Source organism: Octopus bimaculoides, chromosome 1 (assembly GCF_046866305.1).
Source record: "Octopus bimaculoides isolate indiv1 chromosome 1, ASM4686630v1, whole genome shotgun sequence".
Classification (NCBI taxonomy): domain Eukaryota; kingdom Metazoa; phylum Mollusca; class Cephalopoda; order Octopoda; family Octopodidae; genus Octopus; species Octopus bimaculoides.
The window spans coordinates 185,400,360-185,419,037 of record NC_142928.1 but is presented as its reverse complement, the minus strand read 5'-3'; the positions used below and the strand labels follow the sequence as shown (position 1 = coordinate 185,419,037).

Sequence of the window (18,678 nt, the reverse complement as noted above, 5' to 3'; positions counted from 1 at the left end):
AATGCCGATTTAAAAACAAAATTTTTTTTAGCAGATTCGATAAAGTCGGTTTCTGTAGAAAGATAAAAAAAAAAAGGGACCCCGAAAGGGGGTGTGGTTCATGTCCTTTACCCCCGCCGTATCGGACTGTCACAAAATTTACTTTACTCATTCTCTGCGAGTCGTCTTTGTCTTATATCTCTCCGAGATTAATGAGGACGTGTCTGCATTTGGCGGCCCACCTCCAACTTTGTTCGCTTGTAACTTTCGGGAAAATGCATATTTTTTTTAACGAAATTTTACAGAGATACGTCTTTGAATGTAGTTTACGATTGCTAAAATTTAGAAACGAAAATTTTCTGAAGGAATTGGAAATTATTCTTCTCTCTTCTACCGAATTTTTTATCTCTAATATTCTCTGCTTCAGCGTCTTCCAATTTTTTCTCCAGATTTGTTTGAAATATCAGCATTATGTAAGCTACACTCTCGATAATTTCTGTAAATGTCATTTAAAAATGTGCATGTTGAAGAATTATGAAATATTGGGATTGCCCCCCCCCCCCTCAACAAAAAAACCGCGGGGGAAAAAAATTATTTACTACCGAAATCGAATCTGGTGTGAAACTATAAATTTACCAAAATATCTTTCAAATTTACAAGGGAATATATTAGGGGAGGGGCATCAAACTGGATTACAGAGAAAATCACTCTGTAGTGGAACCTGAGATTCGAAACCAAATCCACCTGCTTGTTATTTGTCAAGCAAGCGGGGAAATCCTGTTTGCATTTCCATACCAGATGATTGAGAAACACTTGGTAATCGGCTGTTGCATACCAACACACCGCTACAATTGAGAAACTAGTGATGAAACGTCAAAGACTGACACCAAAAAATGGAAGGAATTTTATTTGCCCGTAAAGTGGTTAGTAAGACGGCTCTAATCGTAATGACTTACAAAAGGTTCGACCGCTGCCTAGTAGTCGATAGCGTGGAAGTTGCTTTCTGCTAGTAGAGAGGGGAATATACGGCGCTGACAAGAAAGGAAAAAAGGGTAAAGGAGGCATCGTCCCTCCTTGATTTCAACCGTAAGCTTCTTTTAGTATGGCGGGTGAGGAACGAAGGGAAGTGTTGCAGCTGAAGGCGAGAAAGGAAATGGTCTCTGATATAGATCTATATGGTCAAGATTATAGGTCAAATCCTAAACAAAGGACTGACCTTTCCGTGACCAGCAAGGTCTTAGGAGGTCGTGTTTTCCATTAGTTGTCTGGTGTGGAGATTGCTTGACAAACAACATGCAAGTAGATTTGGTTTCGAATCTCAGACAGGGAGGGTCAAACGTGTTCCTTCACTAATAATTAGTACTCACTCAATCCAAGAATATTTTTCTTGTTTTATGGGAAAACACTCGCTACTACTTAAGCTTAAGAGTGAACCCGACGAGCGCATCCGTGCCAGTCAGTGAACGCGCAAGTCAGTGGCACCAGAGATAAAAAAAACAAAAACCCCCAAAACCCTCCATATATAAATATGTATAAACTGTAAATCAAGTGGTGGGATTTTTATCTATCTAATAAAACAAACAACCGACTGAATGAATGAAAATAAAACAAATTTTGAATTTGAAGATGTTACCCAAAAGTAGTCATAAAAGTGAAAATAAAACAAATTTTGAAATAAAATCTTACTCAGAAGTAGTCATTAAGAAAAGTGAAAATAACGAATTAAAATGTTATTCAAAAGTGAACCATTCTGAAAGATGTTTTAGAATGTTCTGAAAGCAATTTTCATTCAGTCGGTTGATTATTTTATTAGGTAGATAGATACCCCCCCCCCATTTACAGTTAACGCATTTACACATGGGGTTTCTTTTTTTTAAATCGCAAGTGCACCCGTACCAGACACTCCTGCAAATTAGTTGTAATATAAATTATTGTAGTTATTTAATTTTTTTTTTTTGATGATGCAAAAAAATTCACCCGACAGGATCTTAAGATTTGCTTGTGGAAATTGCGCCTACATTTTAAGAGCTGTTAGATTCGGTAAGCTAAGACCAAAGCAAGACATTGAATGGAAGTTGTTTACTCCTTCAAATCAACCAATGGCTTTTGTTTTTAGTGTTGTAGCGTTTTGTTATGAAACTAATTAAACACACCATTCGTGGATAGTCGTGGTGAAATAAGTCACGCTGGTTTTACTTCTACAGTTGATAATGAATGGATTTCAAAATAGCGCTAATTTCAAAAGTTTGATTTTGTTTAATGAGAAAACCTCGTCTTAATTTCTGTCATAACTACAGATGGGGTATATATATATATATATATATATATATATGTATATATACATACCCCACTCGACTTTGTTGCCTCATAATTTACAGAAAAATACTTATTAATGAAACTTTCAACAAATAATCGTATATCTTGTGAAGATTTGTCATTCATTTGTGAATGAAGTCACAGGTGTCCACACAAATCTTGTGGAAGGGATGTGGACTCGCATAAAACGCAAGTATTGTCAGCTTTATGGCACTTCCTCAAACTCGTTGCCTACATATTTGATAGAGTTCATGTGGCGGGAGAGGTACCGCAATAGAACATTTGAAAATTTCCTCGTTCAAATAACTGAGCAATATGTATTTCGAACTCTATACAAACGCTTATATATGCACATACATATTGACTCATTTTTATTTTCAAAGTTTCAAGTTTCGTTTTGTAAGAAAAAAACTCAGAAAAATTACTTTTGCTTTCAACGTGTAATTTTTCTGTCGTTTTACCTCATTTATGCCCAGGAAATCTTTCTAAAAAGGGAAGCTCAATGAAAACTAATTATTGAATACACAATTTTTCATTTTTGGATTTGGTTTGCAAGATTTTTTTATGTGATTTCGTGTGTTGAAGCATATTCTGTTGTGTTTGAGGAGTCATTTTCTTATTGTGCCTTAAAATTTTACCGGTGGGTGTGTTAAAAAATAGTATAATTTTCTATACACGGTCTCGCTCTGTTGGGGTGCGAGTAAAAATTTAAGTTGCTATTTTTTTTTTTTTTGCTTATACCCCAATACACCAATAGATGTGAGAAAGAAAGGGAGGTCTTGGAATGTGCTAGAAACAACATCCAGATCTCCCTTAAATCACATTTTCCTCTGAAATTAACAATTTTAATCCGAAAACGTTTTACGTATTCTTTACTTACGCCAAAAAGCCATTTGGCTTTTTCACCTTTCATTTTGTGGCATGCGATGCACTGGAAGAAAAGGTCAGTGACGTCACCGGTCAAGGGGCCGCACCGGAAGAGGAATAGAAAGCGACGAAGTGAGGGAAATAGGACCCTCGTGGTCCTGTTTTCGCCTGGGGCAGTCATAAGGAAGAGACGCATATGGGCGCGTGGTGAGACAGGGCGGTATATCTTAAGTTCACCCTCACCCGATTCACTGAGAAGAAAAAAGCATTTTTGATAACGTCCATGCCCATAACCACATCAATTCTGTCACTATCGCTCGCGGTTTTAGTGTTGTGCCCTGCACATCCATTTCCACTTCGCTGCTACCCTTACAGCCAATTTCGCTGCCATCGACGTCGGAGTTTTCGCATGGAATCAATTACCCTGACCTAATGTACATGAAAAGGTCAATATAAAGATCCTCACCCGTTAACGAAAAAAAAAAAAAACCCACCCTGCTGGGTGTTAAAAACTGGGTGCACATTGGGATTAGAGCAACAAACTGTAGAAAACGAATATGAAAGAAAAAATTGCGCAAATGAACGTGGTGGAGAGAGGGCTTTGGGAAAGTTCACGAGATCCGATTTTTCCCTCACCCTAACCCGAACCCTCCCAATTCTACGGCCTTGGCCTTCAAGCAGTTTATCTACATTCTAGAAATAACAGCCAAATCTCAAATGGGTAAGACCATTTTCAGTTCACAAGCACGATGTTTTGCGCTGGTCAAAGGATTCTCTTTAATTTCACTTTTTCACAAGATTTCTTCGCTATTTTTACTTTTCTTTTTTGAAAAGAGCTTGCTCATCATTACGTGGTGAACCATGCTAAAAATTTTATAGATCATGCACACAAAACATTGAAAGTTCGTAGAGGGACATAAGAATGGGTAAGAAGGCCAGGTATCTATTTTCATCAATACCTGGCCTGATATTTATTCATTCCCTCAGAGAAGGCTAATAAAACATTGTTACTCCACAAATTTTTTGGGGCTTTATGTACCCCTCTCAGATCAGCCGTGTCGTTCGACTACATAACAATTCCAGGTACCCTGACCTGGTTCTAGGTGAATTCGTCTACATTTTATCTATGTGGTTGTAGATGAATTGTAGACAAATTCGCCGGATACCCCAGTACCATAGGACCTAATAAAAGAATAAATCGGAAGACATCCATACAAAATTACTCTTCAACTGCATTAAAGTAAGTCCCAAGTTTTTCAAATCTCATTAGCCTCGTATCATTAAGTGCCAGTTTTTCAAACAGTTTTTTTTTCAGAATCATAATCTCCGTATTTTTTTACGCATTTCTAAAAAAAAAAAAAAGTGGACATTAGAATTAGACACTGAGGGAAAATGGCTGTATCTTTTTTATTTTTTAATTTTGACGATTTTCGTTTTCGATAATGTGTTCTATATGTCACGGTCATGCGATTCCCCCTTTAAAAAATGTTGGACCCCCAAATCCCCCCCTCCCCACACACACACACACACAGGGTGGGGGGTGGCGATTTTCATTTTTGACATTGTGTTCCACATGTCCAGGTCGTACGAATAGCCTTCGACAGTTAATAACATGATAGTGCCCAATTTTTTTTCAGAATCGGAATCTCCATAGCCTAAAACGTGGGATTCCGTAAAAAAAATAAGGGGGAGGGAAAGGTTCAGATTACATAGTCCGTCTCCGCCTCCCATCTTTCATAGATAGCTCTTTCTTTATCCATACTCATCTCTCTCTCTCCCTATTTACACACACACACACACACACACACACACACACACACACACACACACACACACACACACACACACACACACACACACACGCACACTCTCCCTCCCTATTTTTCTTTCTCTCTCACACATGTTCGATTTTTTAAGGTTTTGGAAACACAGGCACGCACCATATTCGATTTGCGCATGCGTGCCTGTGTTTCCAAAACCTTAAAAAAATCGAAGTAGTTCTATGCTGTCAACATAATGTGACAGTCCCCTGAAGGGAATAATACTACTGTTGATTAGACCTAGCAAGCTGCACCGCTTCCTGTCGGCCTTCCTAGGCCTAACCAACAGTAGATGTTGTCTCTGACATTTTCTTGTTTTAGGTGCAGGTAATCGAAGATCACATTTAAGGTAGGTGTTTGGTTTGAGGGAGATTTGACTATTTCTAGTACATTGAATGATCATACATGCGTATTTTTCAGGTAAATAGCTCCTAGATAGCACTCTGGTGTCCGTTTGGAAAACCTCTTTCTCTCAAGTTAACCTGTTGTCTTCTATGTTTTGCAGGTAAATATCTCCTGGCGAGCAGCACAATGGAGTCTAAATCAGCACTTCAGAATAGAGTAGAGGTTGCTGTTCGAGTACGACCCCAATTTATTGAGGCAGATGCTTGCTGTGTCACCTGTAAGAAAGACAGTTTGGAAATGGTGAATCATAGAGACTATACTCAGAATATCAAATACAAGTGAGTAATAAAATGGTGACCTTCCGTTTTGACTTGAATTCTGTAAACATATTACTTGGGCATTTCTGTGAGCAAGTGTTGTCAACTGTCAGTTGACGTATTGAAAGTGGAAAGAGAAAGCTATGTGTGTGTGGAATGTAGATATAACGAAATTACGCCAACAATGTCGCATTTTAAACTTCTTACCTGCTTCATGTGTGTGTGTAAAATCCATGACATTGTTGGTGTAATTTCTTTATATCTACATTGCACACAAATACATAAAACAGAACAAGCACGGACGCACACAGACGTACAACCCATTAGCTTTCTCTTTCTACTTAGATACGTCAACTGACACCTAACACGGGCTCATGGAAATTAGTGAGTGGTATGTTTATAGAATTCGAGTCAGAACGAAAGATCACCAATAAAATTACACCAATGGTGAGTCAGTGAAGAGGGATTTATTTCCAGCAGATAAGTTGCCAGTGCAGGAAGAGCAATTTGTTTTGAGAAGGGATAGTGGAGGTTCTTGAAGTGCAGATGTTGTGCTTATGATGTGATGCATGGGTGGTGGTGGTAGTGGTGATTGTATTCTGTGAATGCTGATTAACTTGATGTTCCAATCAGTTTTGGACTCAAATCTTATTGTGTATGGGAAGATGTATAAGTTTCAACTTGTTTTCCACTGTAAATTCCAGAACTGTTTGGGTATTGAGTACCAACCATGTCACCTCATGTCTGTATTTTCTCTAACTCTGCTAATTTGTTGATGACGATAAAGCCTATTGTTTCTTCATGAGACTGGGTGATATTTTCTGAGCTTGGGTGAAGTAGCAATCGTAGATGAAGGTAATGCAGAGTATGAGACTCATCACAATTTTCTGGCCTACTTCAGTATTCAAAATAATGAAAGGTCATTGCAATAATCAGTTTAAACAGTCATTGCATAATCATAATCAGTTTAAACAGTGCAACATTTAGTTTCAGCTTCAAAACCAATCTAGCTATCTTACATTTTGCTTGAATTTTCTTACTCTTTGCCAAGTTTTTTTTGTGACTCATATAAAAGGCAGTAGTGTATGCAATTCTGAGTTAATGGAGAAGCCCCAACTACATTCAATTATTAACACTGGGTCATCCTTCGATACAAGTACTGAAAACGTCAAGCGACCATATTTATTTTTAATTCTTTACCATATTTATTTTTAATCTTAACTTTTATCTGTTATCTCGTCTGTTGTATAACATTTGTCCTTGTAGCAGTTGGTGATGACACATTGTAAGAAAGTGTTTCTCTGAGTAATGCTTAATCCTTTTGTACCATATTTCTGTTGAAATACATTGGTTTTATTTATTTTTTTTCTATTAGTTTTGAAAAATTAAAATAACTTCGGCATTAACCTGGTATTTTGAGCATAAGCTAACATGAAATTTTATTGGACAGTTTAAATTTAGATAACTTTAAAACAAAGTCCATATAGAACTAGGAGCTGTCAGATGGGTCGGTATTAAGACAGATTATTGAAGACTGTGCTACATTCTACTTTAGAATCTCAATCTTTTAAGTTTCTCAACCCTACTGAGATCTTATTCTATTAAACACCTGCCTGTATCTTGTCTACTGCTGGACTTGGAATGAGATCTACACCAGTTTTTCTATTTTGACTGCTTGTATTTTCTTTAACCTCCAGTTTAATTCTTGATTAACTTGTTTTCAATTTCTTCAATGTGTTACTGATCATTTCTTCAGGTTTACTACAGTCTTTGATGCTGACAGTACCCAAGATGATGTTTATAAAACCTTTGTGGCGCCTAAATTAGATAAAGTCTTCAATGGAAAAAATATGTCTGTTTTGGCATATGGAGCTACAGGAACAGGTAAGGAGTTTTTTTTTTTTAAATTGGTTTTTCATTTTTTAATTACTTGAAACATTGTCTCACGACTGGGTTTTGATTTATCTTTTCAGGAAAAACCTATACAATGATTGGAACCAGTGATAAGCCAGGAATTGTACCACAAGCATTAAGGGATTTATTCCAGACCATTGAAACTGCTACAAATGGAATGCATACTTATAGAATGAAATTGTCATTTTTAGAGATTTATAATGAAAAGGTATTTTTGTTTCAATAGTTCACTCAGTTCTTTTTCATTCTTTATCATTTCTTTGCATTAAAAAAATTTTTCAGTTTCGACTGCAGGAAACTTTCACTTTCCTCATAACATTTTCTGGCATACAAAACAGTATAGTTTATAGTGAAAACAGTGTAAGCATTCAAACATCACTATCTTTTCTAAGTCCTGCATTTTGCATGGAATTTTTGGTCTGCAAAATATATTAACATTTGGTCAAGATAAGACAACTACAAACAAGGCAGTTTCATTACGTCTCCTCATCGATCACCAGTACTTGACTTATCAACTAAATTTATCAACTTTCAAATGATGAAAGGCAAATTTGAACTTGGGCTGTAAAGACGTAGAAAATGCCACTAAGCATTTTGTCTGGCATGCTAACGATTCTGCCAGCTCACCACCTTGCCGCTACTACTACTACTACTACTACTACTACTACTACTACTACTAATAATAATAATAATAATAATAATAATAATAATTACAGTAATATGATGATATCAGTAACAGCTACTCTTGTTGTTTTAGGTGATAGACTTGTTGATTGTAAGTAAATCTGATCTGCAAATCTGGGAAGATACCAACAAAAACATCATAGTTCATCGCCTTTCTGTGAAAGAAATAGCTTCTTATGAGGAATTTGAATCCATATTCCTGCCTGCCATGTCACAAAGGTATGTCATGAATTTCTCCATTTATATATATATATATATAATTTTTTTTTTTTTTTTTTTTTTTTTTTTTTTTTTTTTTGTTAATTTTCGTCAAGGTGATTTTGTTGACAGGTGAAATGACCTGCTTTCTTTTGCTTTCTCATAAGAGATTTTTTTTCTGAAGTTTTTAGTTTGCCTTTTCATGACTTTAAAAGATATTTGCACTTTCTTTTATTCAGAACCACTGTTTCCAGCAACTTGAATAGCCATTCCAGTCGCAGTCATACCATTTTGATGGTAATTATTGAGAAAACCCAAGTGTATTCACCATTTAGGACCAGCGTTAGTAAAATACAGTTTGTTGATTTGGCTGGCTCCGAGAATAACAAATTATCTGGGAATAAAGGCTTGAGGTGAGGATTCTTTCATTATATTTATCATGGGCACAGTTGTGGCTGTGTGGTAAGAAGTTTGCTTCTCAATCACTTGGTTCTGGATTCAGTTCCATTGCGTGGCACCTGGGCCAAGTGTCTTCTATAGCCTTGGGCTGACCAAAACCTTGTGGGTAGATATGGTAGATGAAAACTGAAAGAAGCCCATCGTATGTTTGTCCTGACTTGACAACCAGTGTTGGTCTTGTTTACATCCCTGTAACTTAGCGGTTCAGTAAGAAACTAAGTACCAGGTGTAGAAAATAAAGGGAAAAAAACCTGGGATCGATCCATTCAGCTAAAATTTCAAGGCAGTGCCTCAGCATGGCCGCAGTCTAATGGTTGAAACGGATGAAATAAAATGGATATTTTCTGCCAGTGTTTATTGGTTAAACATATTTTCCATGCTGGCATGGTTGGGACGATTTCAGAAGAGCTGATGTGTTAGAGCTCTGGTGTCTACTTTTGGCATGGTTTCTATAATGGGGTGCCTTCCCCGATTCCAAACACTTTACTGTGTGTTCTGAGTACTTTTTGCATGGCATTGAGGCCACCAAGTAACTCACATGATTAGATCTCTCAGCTGTGAGGGGTTGAGAAAGCAGTAATGAAAGGGTTAACGTAGATAACTATGTTAACCCTTTGATTACGAACCCAGCTGAAACCTCCTCTGGCTCTGTAGTACAAATGTCTTGTTTTCATAAGTTTTGAATTAAGATCTTCCTCCAAACTTTAATCACAATTTATGTTCCTAACACTAGCTGAATGATAACTAAGTTATTTTACTAAATTCTTTGTTACATTTAAAGTAATTGAAAGAAACACAGAGCATCTCAAAATAAATACAGTAATGAAAGGGTTAAAATTTCTCAATTGGTCTAGTGCAGTGGTTCCCAAAGTGGGTGGTATTTCCTCCCTGGGGGCAGGGAAAGTTCTAAAGGGGGTGTTGAAGAAAAGTGGGGCAATAATGGTGTGGCAATTCATGTAAAAACATCAAAATAATGGGTTTGTTAGGTTGTTTTATTTGTGAAATACAGTTGCTTTGAATTTGCTTCAGAAAGGCCTATGCTTGTGATGGTTAGTTGGGGTGGGGGTGTTTGGAATGTGGCCTGGATGTCAAAGGGGCAGCAGACCCCAAAAGTTTGGGAACCACTGGTCTATTGTAATGTTTGATTGTTTGTAAAGAAACTAGCTCAGTTGAACCTGAGCGATTTCATGGACCACATTAATGGTGAATGTAGTCTTCAACATTGATGGTGAATGTAGTCTTCAACATTAGTCTTCTAATTTTTGCAGACAGTCCTTAGTTTTCTCAGATCCTGGATTTTAATTTATTCAGTGCACTATATCATCATCATCATCGTTTAACGTCCGCTTTCCATGCTAGCATGGGTTGCACGATTTGACTGAGGACTGGTGAAACCGGATGGCAACACCAGGCTCATCTGAATAGAAATGTGATAGTTATGGTTACATTAGATTCACTGGATGAAGGTTGGCCTTTCTAAAATTTTTATTGGTGCAACTCACCTCATGTGGCCTTAAAATGCTGCCTATGTCTGTTATATACAGTTGTTCAGTGTTTTAGAAATAGCAGCCAAAACTTTCAAATGACATTTACATTTGAAGTTAAATTGAAAAATTTTTTTTTCATTAACTTAAAATTTCAAACTGAAAATAAAGTTTTTTTTAAAAATTTATTCTTTTATTCAGAAAAATATAAAATACCATTCCAATTGGAATATTTTGCTTGTGATAATTTTTTTTTTTCCAAATTTTATTTTCAGGATGCGAGAAAGCTCATGCATCAACAAATCTTTGTTTGTCCTCCATGAAGTTGTCGATGCCGTTCGAAGTGGTCAGGTGGGTTAGGCTTAATTTTGATTATTTATGTTTTTGTATTTGTTACATTTGTCATCACCATTTAATGTTCGTTTTCCATGCTGGCATGGGTGGAACAGTTTGACAGAAGTTGGCAAGACCAGGGGCCACATCAGGTTCCATTGTTTTGGTCTGGTTACTACAGCTGGATGCACTTCCTAATGCCAGCCACTCAAGAGCTGGGCGCTTTTTACATGGCACCAGTGCTTAGAGCTTTTTATGTGGCACCTTCACCAGTTACCTTAGGGATATATAATAAATTTATGATCCATCAACCCTAGATATTGTCTTGAGTTCTAATATTCATTGGGCTGGTCACCCGTATTCTATGTCACATAAGGCATCAAGATCATAATATTTCCCCTGAATTTAATACAAATCTTACAGGGTTACTTGTTTACAGCTGAATGAACACAATGCACCACCTGGTGCTGGTATTGAACCTGTGATCTTGATCATGTAACACCTTAACCACTCAACACCATCCAATCGTGACCGATGTCAGTACCCCCAACTGGCTCCTGTGCTGATGGCATGTAAAAGGTACTATTCGAATGTGATTGTTGCCAGGCCCGCCTTACTGGCTCCTGTGCTGGTGGCATGTAAAAAGCACACACTAAACTCGGAGTGGTTGCCGTTAGGAAAGGTACCCAGCTGTAGAAACTGCCAGACCAGATTGGAGCCTGGTGCAGATGCTGGCTCTCTAGACCTCCGTAAAACCACCCAACCCATGCCAGCATGGAAAACGAACATTAATCGATGATGATGAAATATTCTTGATTCTGTAATTTGATTATTTGACTATTAGCTCAAAGTATTCAAGCATCCCTCAAAAAACTTTCTGTGATTAAAGTGGCCCACAATGTAATTTGAGTTGGCTGGGCTTGATATAGAAGCTTTCTCACTTGACTCGTGTTGGCAGTAGATTATAGATTTAATGGTGGTAAGAGAATGCTTGCTTATCAATTTTATTAAGGTGACAAGCTGGCAGAATTGTAAGCAAGCTGGGTGAAATGCTTTGCGGAATTTTGTCAGTCTTCACATTGTGAGTCCAAATTCCACTGAGGTTGACTTTGTCTTTCATTCCTTCAGGCCTGATAAAATAAGTACCAACTGAGTACTGGGAGATGCTATCAACTTTCCCCTCCTGAAATTGCTGGCCTTGTGCCAAAATCTGAAATATATTAAGTTTAGCAAGCTGGCAGAAACATTAGCATGCTAGACAAAATACTTAAGAGCATGCTGTCCTCCAGCTTTCTGAGTTCAAGTTCTGCCAAGGTTGACTTTGCCTTTCATCCTTTTGCTGGTTGATTAAATAAATACCAGTTGTGCACTGGGGTCACTCACAATGTTAGAATTGCTTCCAGGAATTGAACTCCTGACTGGGCCAAATAATCTAACTGCTAAGCCATGTGCTGAAATAAAGTATGCTGGAGTTAGAAAAATATTTTTCTTTCAAACTTAGAAATTGATTGCTGCTCAAATCTGAGCATATTTATTACAGAAAGCACCTTATAATATCTGATCACATATTTCAGACAAAATAAACTAAAATTTTGATCATAATGCATTTTTTTGGTGTAGAAATCTAGACTTCATTGTTGTGCAACTCCCGTGTTTAACTCAAAACAACTGCTGTTGCATGCACAAATAGGATGGGGGTACTTTGACAAAGTGTCAACCTCAAGATGAAATGGTCAAGGCTGAAGGTTTTGAATTGGCAGTGCATTCTGAGTTATATTTAGATTATTTGAGAATTTTGTGAAAAATCCAAAGTCAAAATATTCAAATCACAAATGAGGTAAAGAAATCTACCTTTTTAAATGAAAATATTTTGCTTTATTGTATTTTCATTTTCTCATTGTATCCCAATTTTTTTTCAGAAAAGAATACCATATCGAGACAGTAAACTTACAAGACTTTTACAGGTAAATATGATTTTCAAGAATTGAACATTTATTTATGAAAGATAACCATGTAAGAGGATTTGAGGTGAAAGAACAAAACCATTCCATAGATGGTTGGATATGCCATTGTTGATTGTGGTTTAATAGCTTTGTTTTAATAGGTGCTGGTGTAGTTGTGTAGTAAGTCTGATTCCCAATTACATAGTTCTGAGTTCAGTCCCACTGTGGCATCTTCAAGAAGTCTTTTGTGCTGTAACCCTGGCGACTAAAGGCTTGAGAGGATTTAGTAGATGGAAACTGAAAGAAGCTTGTGTGCATGTTCATGTATGTTGCATGATAATTGTAAATGAATGTCTCTGTCAGGCAACAAGTGTCCTTTGTTCCTGATCTCATTCCCAACCGTTGTAACTCACGTCAGCATGGAAAACGGAAGTTAAAATGATGACTGTGGCTGGGGTTTATGTGATGGAAACTCTTCAAGGCAATCTCCTAGTATGGCTGCAGCCTAATGACTGAAACGCTCAAAAGCATAAGGTAATGCAGTTTGAGAACATTAGCATCGTGAATTACAGGCCTCCAACAGGCTAATCACTGCTTCAATTTATTTCTGATGAGAAATGTGACAAGGGTGTCCCTGTAACTCGGTGCAGGACAAAATATTACAAAAGCACTTTTTTATATTTACACAGTCCCACTGCGTGGCACCTTGGGCAAGTGTCTTCTACTATAGCCTCAGGCCAACCAAAACCTTGTGAGTGGATTTGGTCGACGGAAACTGAAAGAAGCCCGTCATATATATGTATGTGTGTGTATAGGTTTGTGTGTCCGTGTTTGTCCCCCCCCCCCCCCCCCCAACATCGCTTGACAACTGATGCTGGTGTGTTTATGACCCCGTAACTTAGCGGTTCGGCAAAAAGAGACCGATAGAATAAGTACTAGGCTTACAAAGAATAAGTCCTTGGGTCGATTTGCTTGACTAAAGGCGGTGCCCCAGCATGGCCACAGTCAAATGACTGAAACAACTAAAAGAGTAAAACAGTGTACATCAGTGAAAGATATGTGCATGCGTGCACACACACACACACACACACACACACACACACACACACACACACACACACACACACACACACTCGTGCCCACCCTCATGTAGGGCTTCTGCATAGTTTCAATTTCATCATCATCATCGTTTAACGTCTGCTTTCCATGCTAGCATGAGTTGGACGATTTGACTGATCAAACTTTTCAGAAGGTATTGCTTAACCTGAGGCTCTGGTAGAATACATTTGCTGAAGTAGCTGTTCAGTAGGATTGAACCTGGAACCATGTTGTTGTGAAACAAATGCCTTAACCACACAGCCATGCACATCTCTGTTACGGTTTTCTAATTTTCTTTCTACCAGGACTCCTTTGGTGGTAGAAGTTCCGCACTATTGCTTGCAACCATTGCACCTGAAGAGAGATGCTACTACAATACCTACTGTACGTTAAACTTTGCTACAAAGAGTAAGAAAATTGTCAACAATCCAGCTCCTTGTCAAGAAGACCACGGTAAAATTTCATGCCATCTTCATTGCTTTCATAAGTTCTGAATTAAGATCTTCCACCCAAACCTTGGTCACAATTTATGTTCCTAACACTAGCTTAATTGTTATTTTACTAAATTCTTTATATTTAAAATTAATTGAAAGAAACAGAGCATTTCAAAATAGATACGGTAAGGAAAGGGTTAAAAATATTTTCCTTTACAGCCAATTGTAGGATTGGAGCTCTGAACATTTATGCCTTGAGCTCATGTGCCAAATACTCATGCCTCTAGCTATCCCGTCCCAGGATTGCAGATCCAAATACTCATACCTCTTTCTCTCTGCCTCGTTTGTGTGTCTTTCCTCTGCTAAGCTGATCATGTTACTAAGGATAGCAGTGACTCTCCTCCCTCTACATTGCTGCTAGGATAACTAAAAATGCCTAGAGACCGATCTGATTCTCTCGAACACTCCATCCTGTGCTCTTGTTCCTTATTTAGCTCTCTCATCTTGAGCTATATAGCTGAAAGAGACCTCGTCGGTCCACCACGTACCTCATACAGTCTATCTATACTCCCACCACTGGCTTTTGGTATCTACATCCGCCAGTCACTTATCCATCTAATGTCCACTTTCCATGCTGGCATGGGTTGGATGGCTTGACAGGGAACTGCCTAGCTGCAGGGCTGTGTCGGGTTCCAATGTAATTTTTGGTATGGTTTCTATGGCTGAATGCTTTTCTTTATGCCCACCACTTTACATAGTGTACTTGGTGCTTTTTACATGCCACTGGTACTACTGAGGTTGCTATGAAACTTGCAAAATGTAAAAGAAGGATGGGGGAGGGGAAGTTCCCACTACTAAGTGGAAGTATTTAGGTGGCTTTATGCCAGGTGTTGAAAGGCCTATGGATTGGAGCCTGGTGTAGCCATCTGGTTTCGCCAGTCCTCAGTCAAATCGTCCAACCCATGCTAGCATGGAAAGCGGATGTTAAACGACGACAACAACATGGAGGGAGGTATGAGGAAGGTAGTGATATGGGATGTCAGAGCAGACTCTGAAGGGGCAAGAAATTGAGCATAAGTGGGTATGCAGACGGCGGGTCACTGGAGGGTATGAGAGACTGGATGCTTTGATTCATAGGGGTGTGAGTGGGGGGGTAGAAGTTAATGCAGTGAGGGTAGAGGGGTGTAGATTATGAGAAATAGCAGTATGGAGAAGGGTGAGGTGGGAGATATAGGAGTGGCTGAAGAATAGAACAGTATGTTCAAGGTGTAGGATCAGAGATATAGGGATATGCAGGGTGGCCCAAAAGTAGGTTTACAATCAAGTTTAGATTTTAATTATAAAAAGATATAAAACCATAAACAGTTCGGGGTCTCAAAGCGACGGAAATATTTTGACACAAATTAAATTTAAATGTTGAAGTGAATCTAATGGTTTTTGTGTGTTATTTTAAATGACTTATAGACACCTTCCACGCTGCAATTGTTTTCGTTCCAGCACACGATCTCAGATCAGGTCAGTTGCTATGAAAGTACATCTCTGGAAATGTAAATGTTTTAAAAGAAATTTGAAGTGCCTATGTGATAACTGTAAACCTACTTTTGGGCCACCCTGTATATATGTAGGTATGTGGTTGGTGGGTGGGCCATGATATAGAATGGTTGCAGATGCTCTTGATATCCAACATTTTCACTTGTCCCCTCTAGTGTGGGCATCGTAAGATGCAATCACTTCACTCTGCTAAGTGCAGTGTTGTAAGGATGCTTTAGTATTGTCAAAGACATAAGTTTTGCCATGAAAGAATGCATCCGATACACTCTGAAAAGTGCTTGGTATAAGGCAGGACATCTAATGAAACAAGCAAGATGGAGTTCCTTGACCCATCCAAGAGAGCAGAAATGACTCGTCTAACCCATTCCCAGCACAGAAATAGAAAGACGTAAAATGATGAGACAACCTGGTATCATGAGGATGGTAGACATTAGAATTCAAGGAGTTAAAGGAAGCCTTTATGAACAAGAATCAGTAAATGTGGTGTGGTGACTCAACTAAGGAAACAATACATTGTCACTTGGCCTGCTAGAAATAACAGCCAAGTGTTCAACTCTTACTGATTTTAAACAAGCACATGGCAACGTGTGTTCTTAGAAACACTATCTTATGTATCTTTGTAAATTTTAGCTCAAATTTTATAAACTGAAAGCAAATAGTCTCAATTAGATTCCACTTAGATATCTACTAACCAAATCCCCTTTTCATCCATTTATGTTCTTTTGTCAACCCTAAAACATAACGCCCGACCTAAATCTGACACATTTGATTACAAATTTTTACATGCTTGACTGAACACTAACAAACTCTCACTCTAAACAAAATCTTCCATATCTTACCATCCGCATTCAGCCTACAAACATTGGACCTTGGCGCAGCCTTCTGGCTTGCCAATCCTCTGTAAAACTGTCCAATGCATGCCAGCATGGAAACTAGACATTAAATGATGATGAAAGAGATCAGGAAAATATATTAACATCTGTTTAGTTTCGCAGCGAATGACTTCAGCACTGTTAACTATTTTAAATTTATCTGTTTGTGCTCATTAGTGCAATAAATATTAAATTATTTTACACTTGTAAGGGTTTTAATTTGATTTCTTCGTTATTCTCCATTTGGTTATCTTCAGCATGTGATCCCAATTTGAATGTTGACAATCTTCAACTGGATGTTGTAAAGGAACCAGTATCTTCGGATATCTCAGTTGGAAATGCATCTGGAAATACATCTGGATCTTCAATTGCATCTCCAACTTCAGTAGATCTTGAATATGCCAGGTGAGTTATCCATCATTTCATCAATTGAACAAACTCTTTCTTAGACTTCTAGTTTCCCACAGGCTGTGCTCATAGGGGGTTTTGGTCTTCTGAGCTACATGGAAATACTTGTACTATGAAAAAATGCACCCAGTATTGGGAGTCCAGCTGTAGAAGGCATTCCAGGGTAGACAGTGGAGTGTGATGCAGTCCTCTGCCCACTCGGATCTTGTTAAGTCACCTGATCCATGCCAGCATCAAAGGTAGGTGCTAAATGGTGATGATACTGATGTTAAATGTACCTGTAACACTACTCCTTCCTTGTTAACTACATGTATCAGATCTTCATGAACTTCACAAAAACATGTGAAGGATGTCTGATGTTATGTCATTGTGACAACACATTGATTTAAACCCGCATTTTTAGAAGGAAAATTTGCTCATGCCTCACCAAAGTCTAGAGCAGGGTTTCTCAACCTCTTTACTCTTGCATAACCCTTAAAATAAATTACATGTCTGAAGGAACCCCTGCACAAAAAATTACATACCATATCTTTCATTTTATTCATCATAGTTCACGTCGAGCAAGGTCGTTGCCAGCGCCATTGGACTGACTGCTGTGCAGGTTGCATGTAAAAAACACCTTTTGAGCGTGGCTGTTGCCAATACCGCCAGGCTGGCCGTCGTGCCGGTGGCACGTAAAAGCACCCACTACACTCTCAGAGTGGTTGGCATTAGGAAGGGCATCCAGCTGTAGAAACTCTGCCAAATCAGATTGGAGCCTGGTGTAGCCACCTGGTCCACCAGTCCTCAGTCAAATCGTCCAACCCATGCTAGCATGGAAAGCGGACGTTAAACAATGATGATTTATGGTTTAATTTTTGGTAACATAATAGGTTTGATAGGATGATATCGTTGATAATGCTCTCTTCCAATTTGCAGACCTGAGTAACTATATTCTTAATACATGATATATGCAAAAATATCCCAATGATAAAATCTGTCTGTAATTATTTTTAACTATTTATACCAGGACTCCTGCATGCAATTAAAAGTAACCCATAATAATATTTTAAATTTTGAAATGCTATTTTTAGCATATGAATTTAAAAAATTTTCTGAATTCTTTCAATCATTCTGCCACATCGTTTGGGAATCACTCATTTAGACAATAAAGGTACGTCTGCCATTGCTAGAAATGGTAACCTAATCTCTTCATTCCTTAAAGGAAGGACATAATGTAGTTAGATAAATTGTGCCAGTAAATGCAGGATGGTCATGGTTGGAATCTTTCATAGGTCTGTCGGATAATTGGTTGCAATGGGACTAAACACCAACACCATAATGAAAACCTTAAGCGCTAGTTTGTAACTAGAAAATTTCCTTTGATGAAGGAACAAATCTAATTTCCGCCTCCTGGACGAAATGGTCATGGCTGACCAATCACCTGTTTGTCTCTTGATTTAGTTATTCTCTTTGAACTAATGTAGGCCTTGTTGTGCAACTGGCGTGTTTAGCTCAAAGCAATTGCTGCTACATGCACAAATATGATGGGGTTACTTTGACAAAGTGCCAAACCTTTGTTTCCACCAAGACGAAATGGTCAAGGCTGAAGGTTTTGAATTGGCCGTGCATTCCAAGTTAAAATCCTGCGAAGAAGGTTTGTATAAAGTATCCTTC

General features: G+C 38.1%; 1 protein-coding gene across 7 annotated transcripts in view; it reads left to right on the top strand.

The window, feature by feature from the left end:
* Positions 1-18,678, top strand: part of LOC106879325 (kinesin-like protein KIF22) — a 54,184-nt gene that overhangs the window by 20,230 nt on the left and 15,276 nt on the right. For 5 of the 7 annotated variants that reach the window (XR_016244483.1, XR_016244480.1, XM_089363894.1 and 2 more), the window contains exons 2-10: positions 5,488-5,665; positions 7,401-7,528; positions 7,618-7,766; positions 8,316-8,461; positions 8,680-8,853; positions 10,659-10,734; positions 12,636-12,680; positions 14,063-14,210; positions 16,872-17,019. Coding sequence is in view for 5 of the 7 variants with exons in the window: in XM_089363894.1 (XP_089220020.1) it covers positions 5,514-5,665; positions 7,401-7,528; positions 7,618-7,766; positions 8,316-8,461; positions 8,680-8,853; positions 10,659-10,734; positions 12,636-12,680; positions 14,063-14,210; positions 16,872-17,019 (1,166 nt within the window). In the remaining 2 variants the exon portion in view is untranslated. Of the gene's footprint in view, positions 1-3,288; positions 4,403-5,487; positions 5,666-7,400; positions 7,529-7,617; positions 7,767-8,315; positions 8,462-8,679; positions 8,854-10,658; positions 10,735-12,635; positions 12,681-14,062; positions 14,211-16,871; positions 17,020-18,678 lie in introns of those variants that run through there. The other 2 variants (XM_052973167.2, XM_089363885.1) reach the window with 2 other exon arrangements.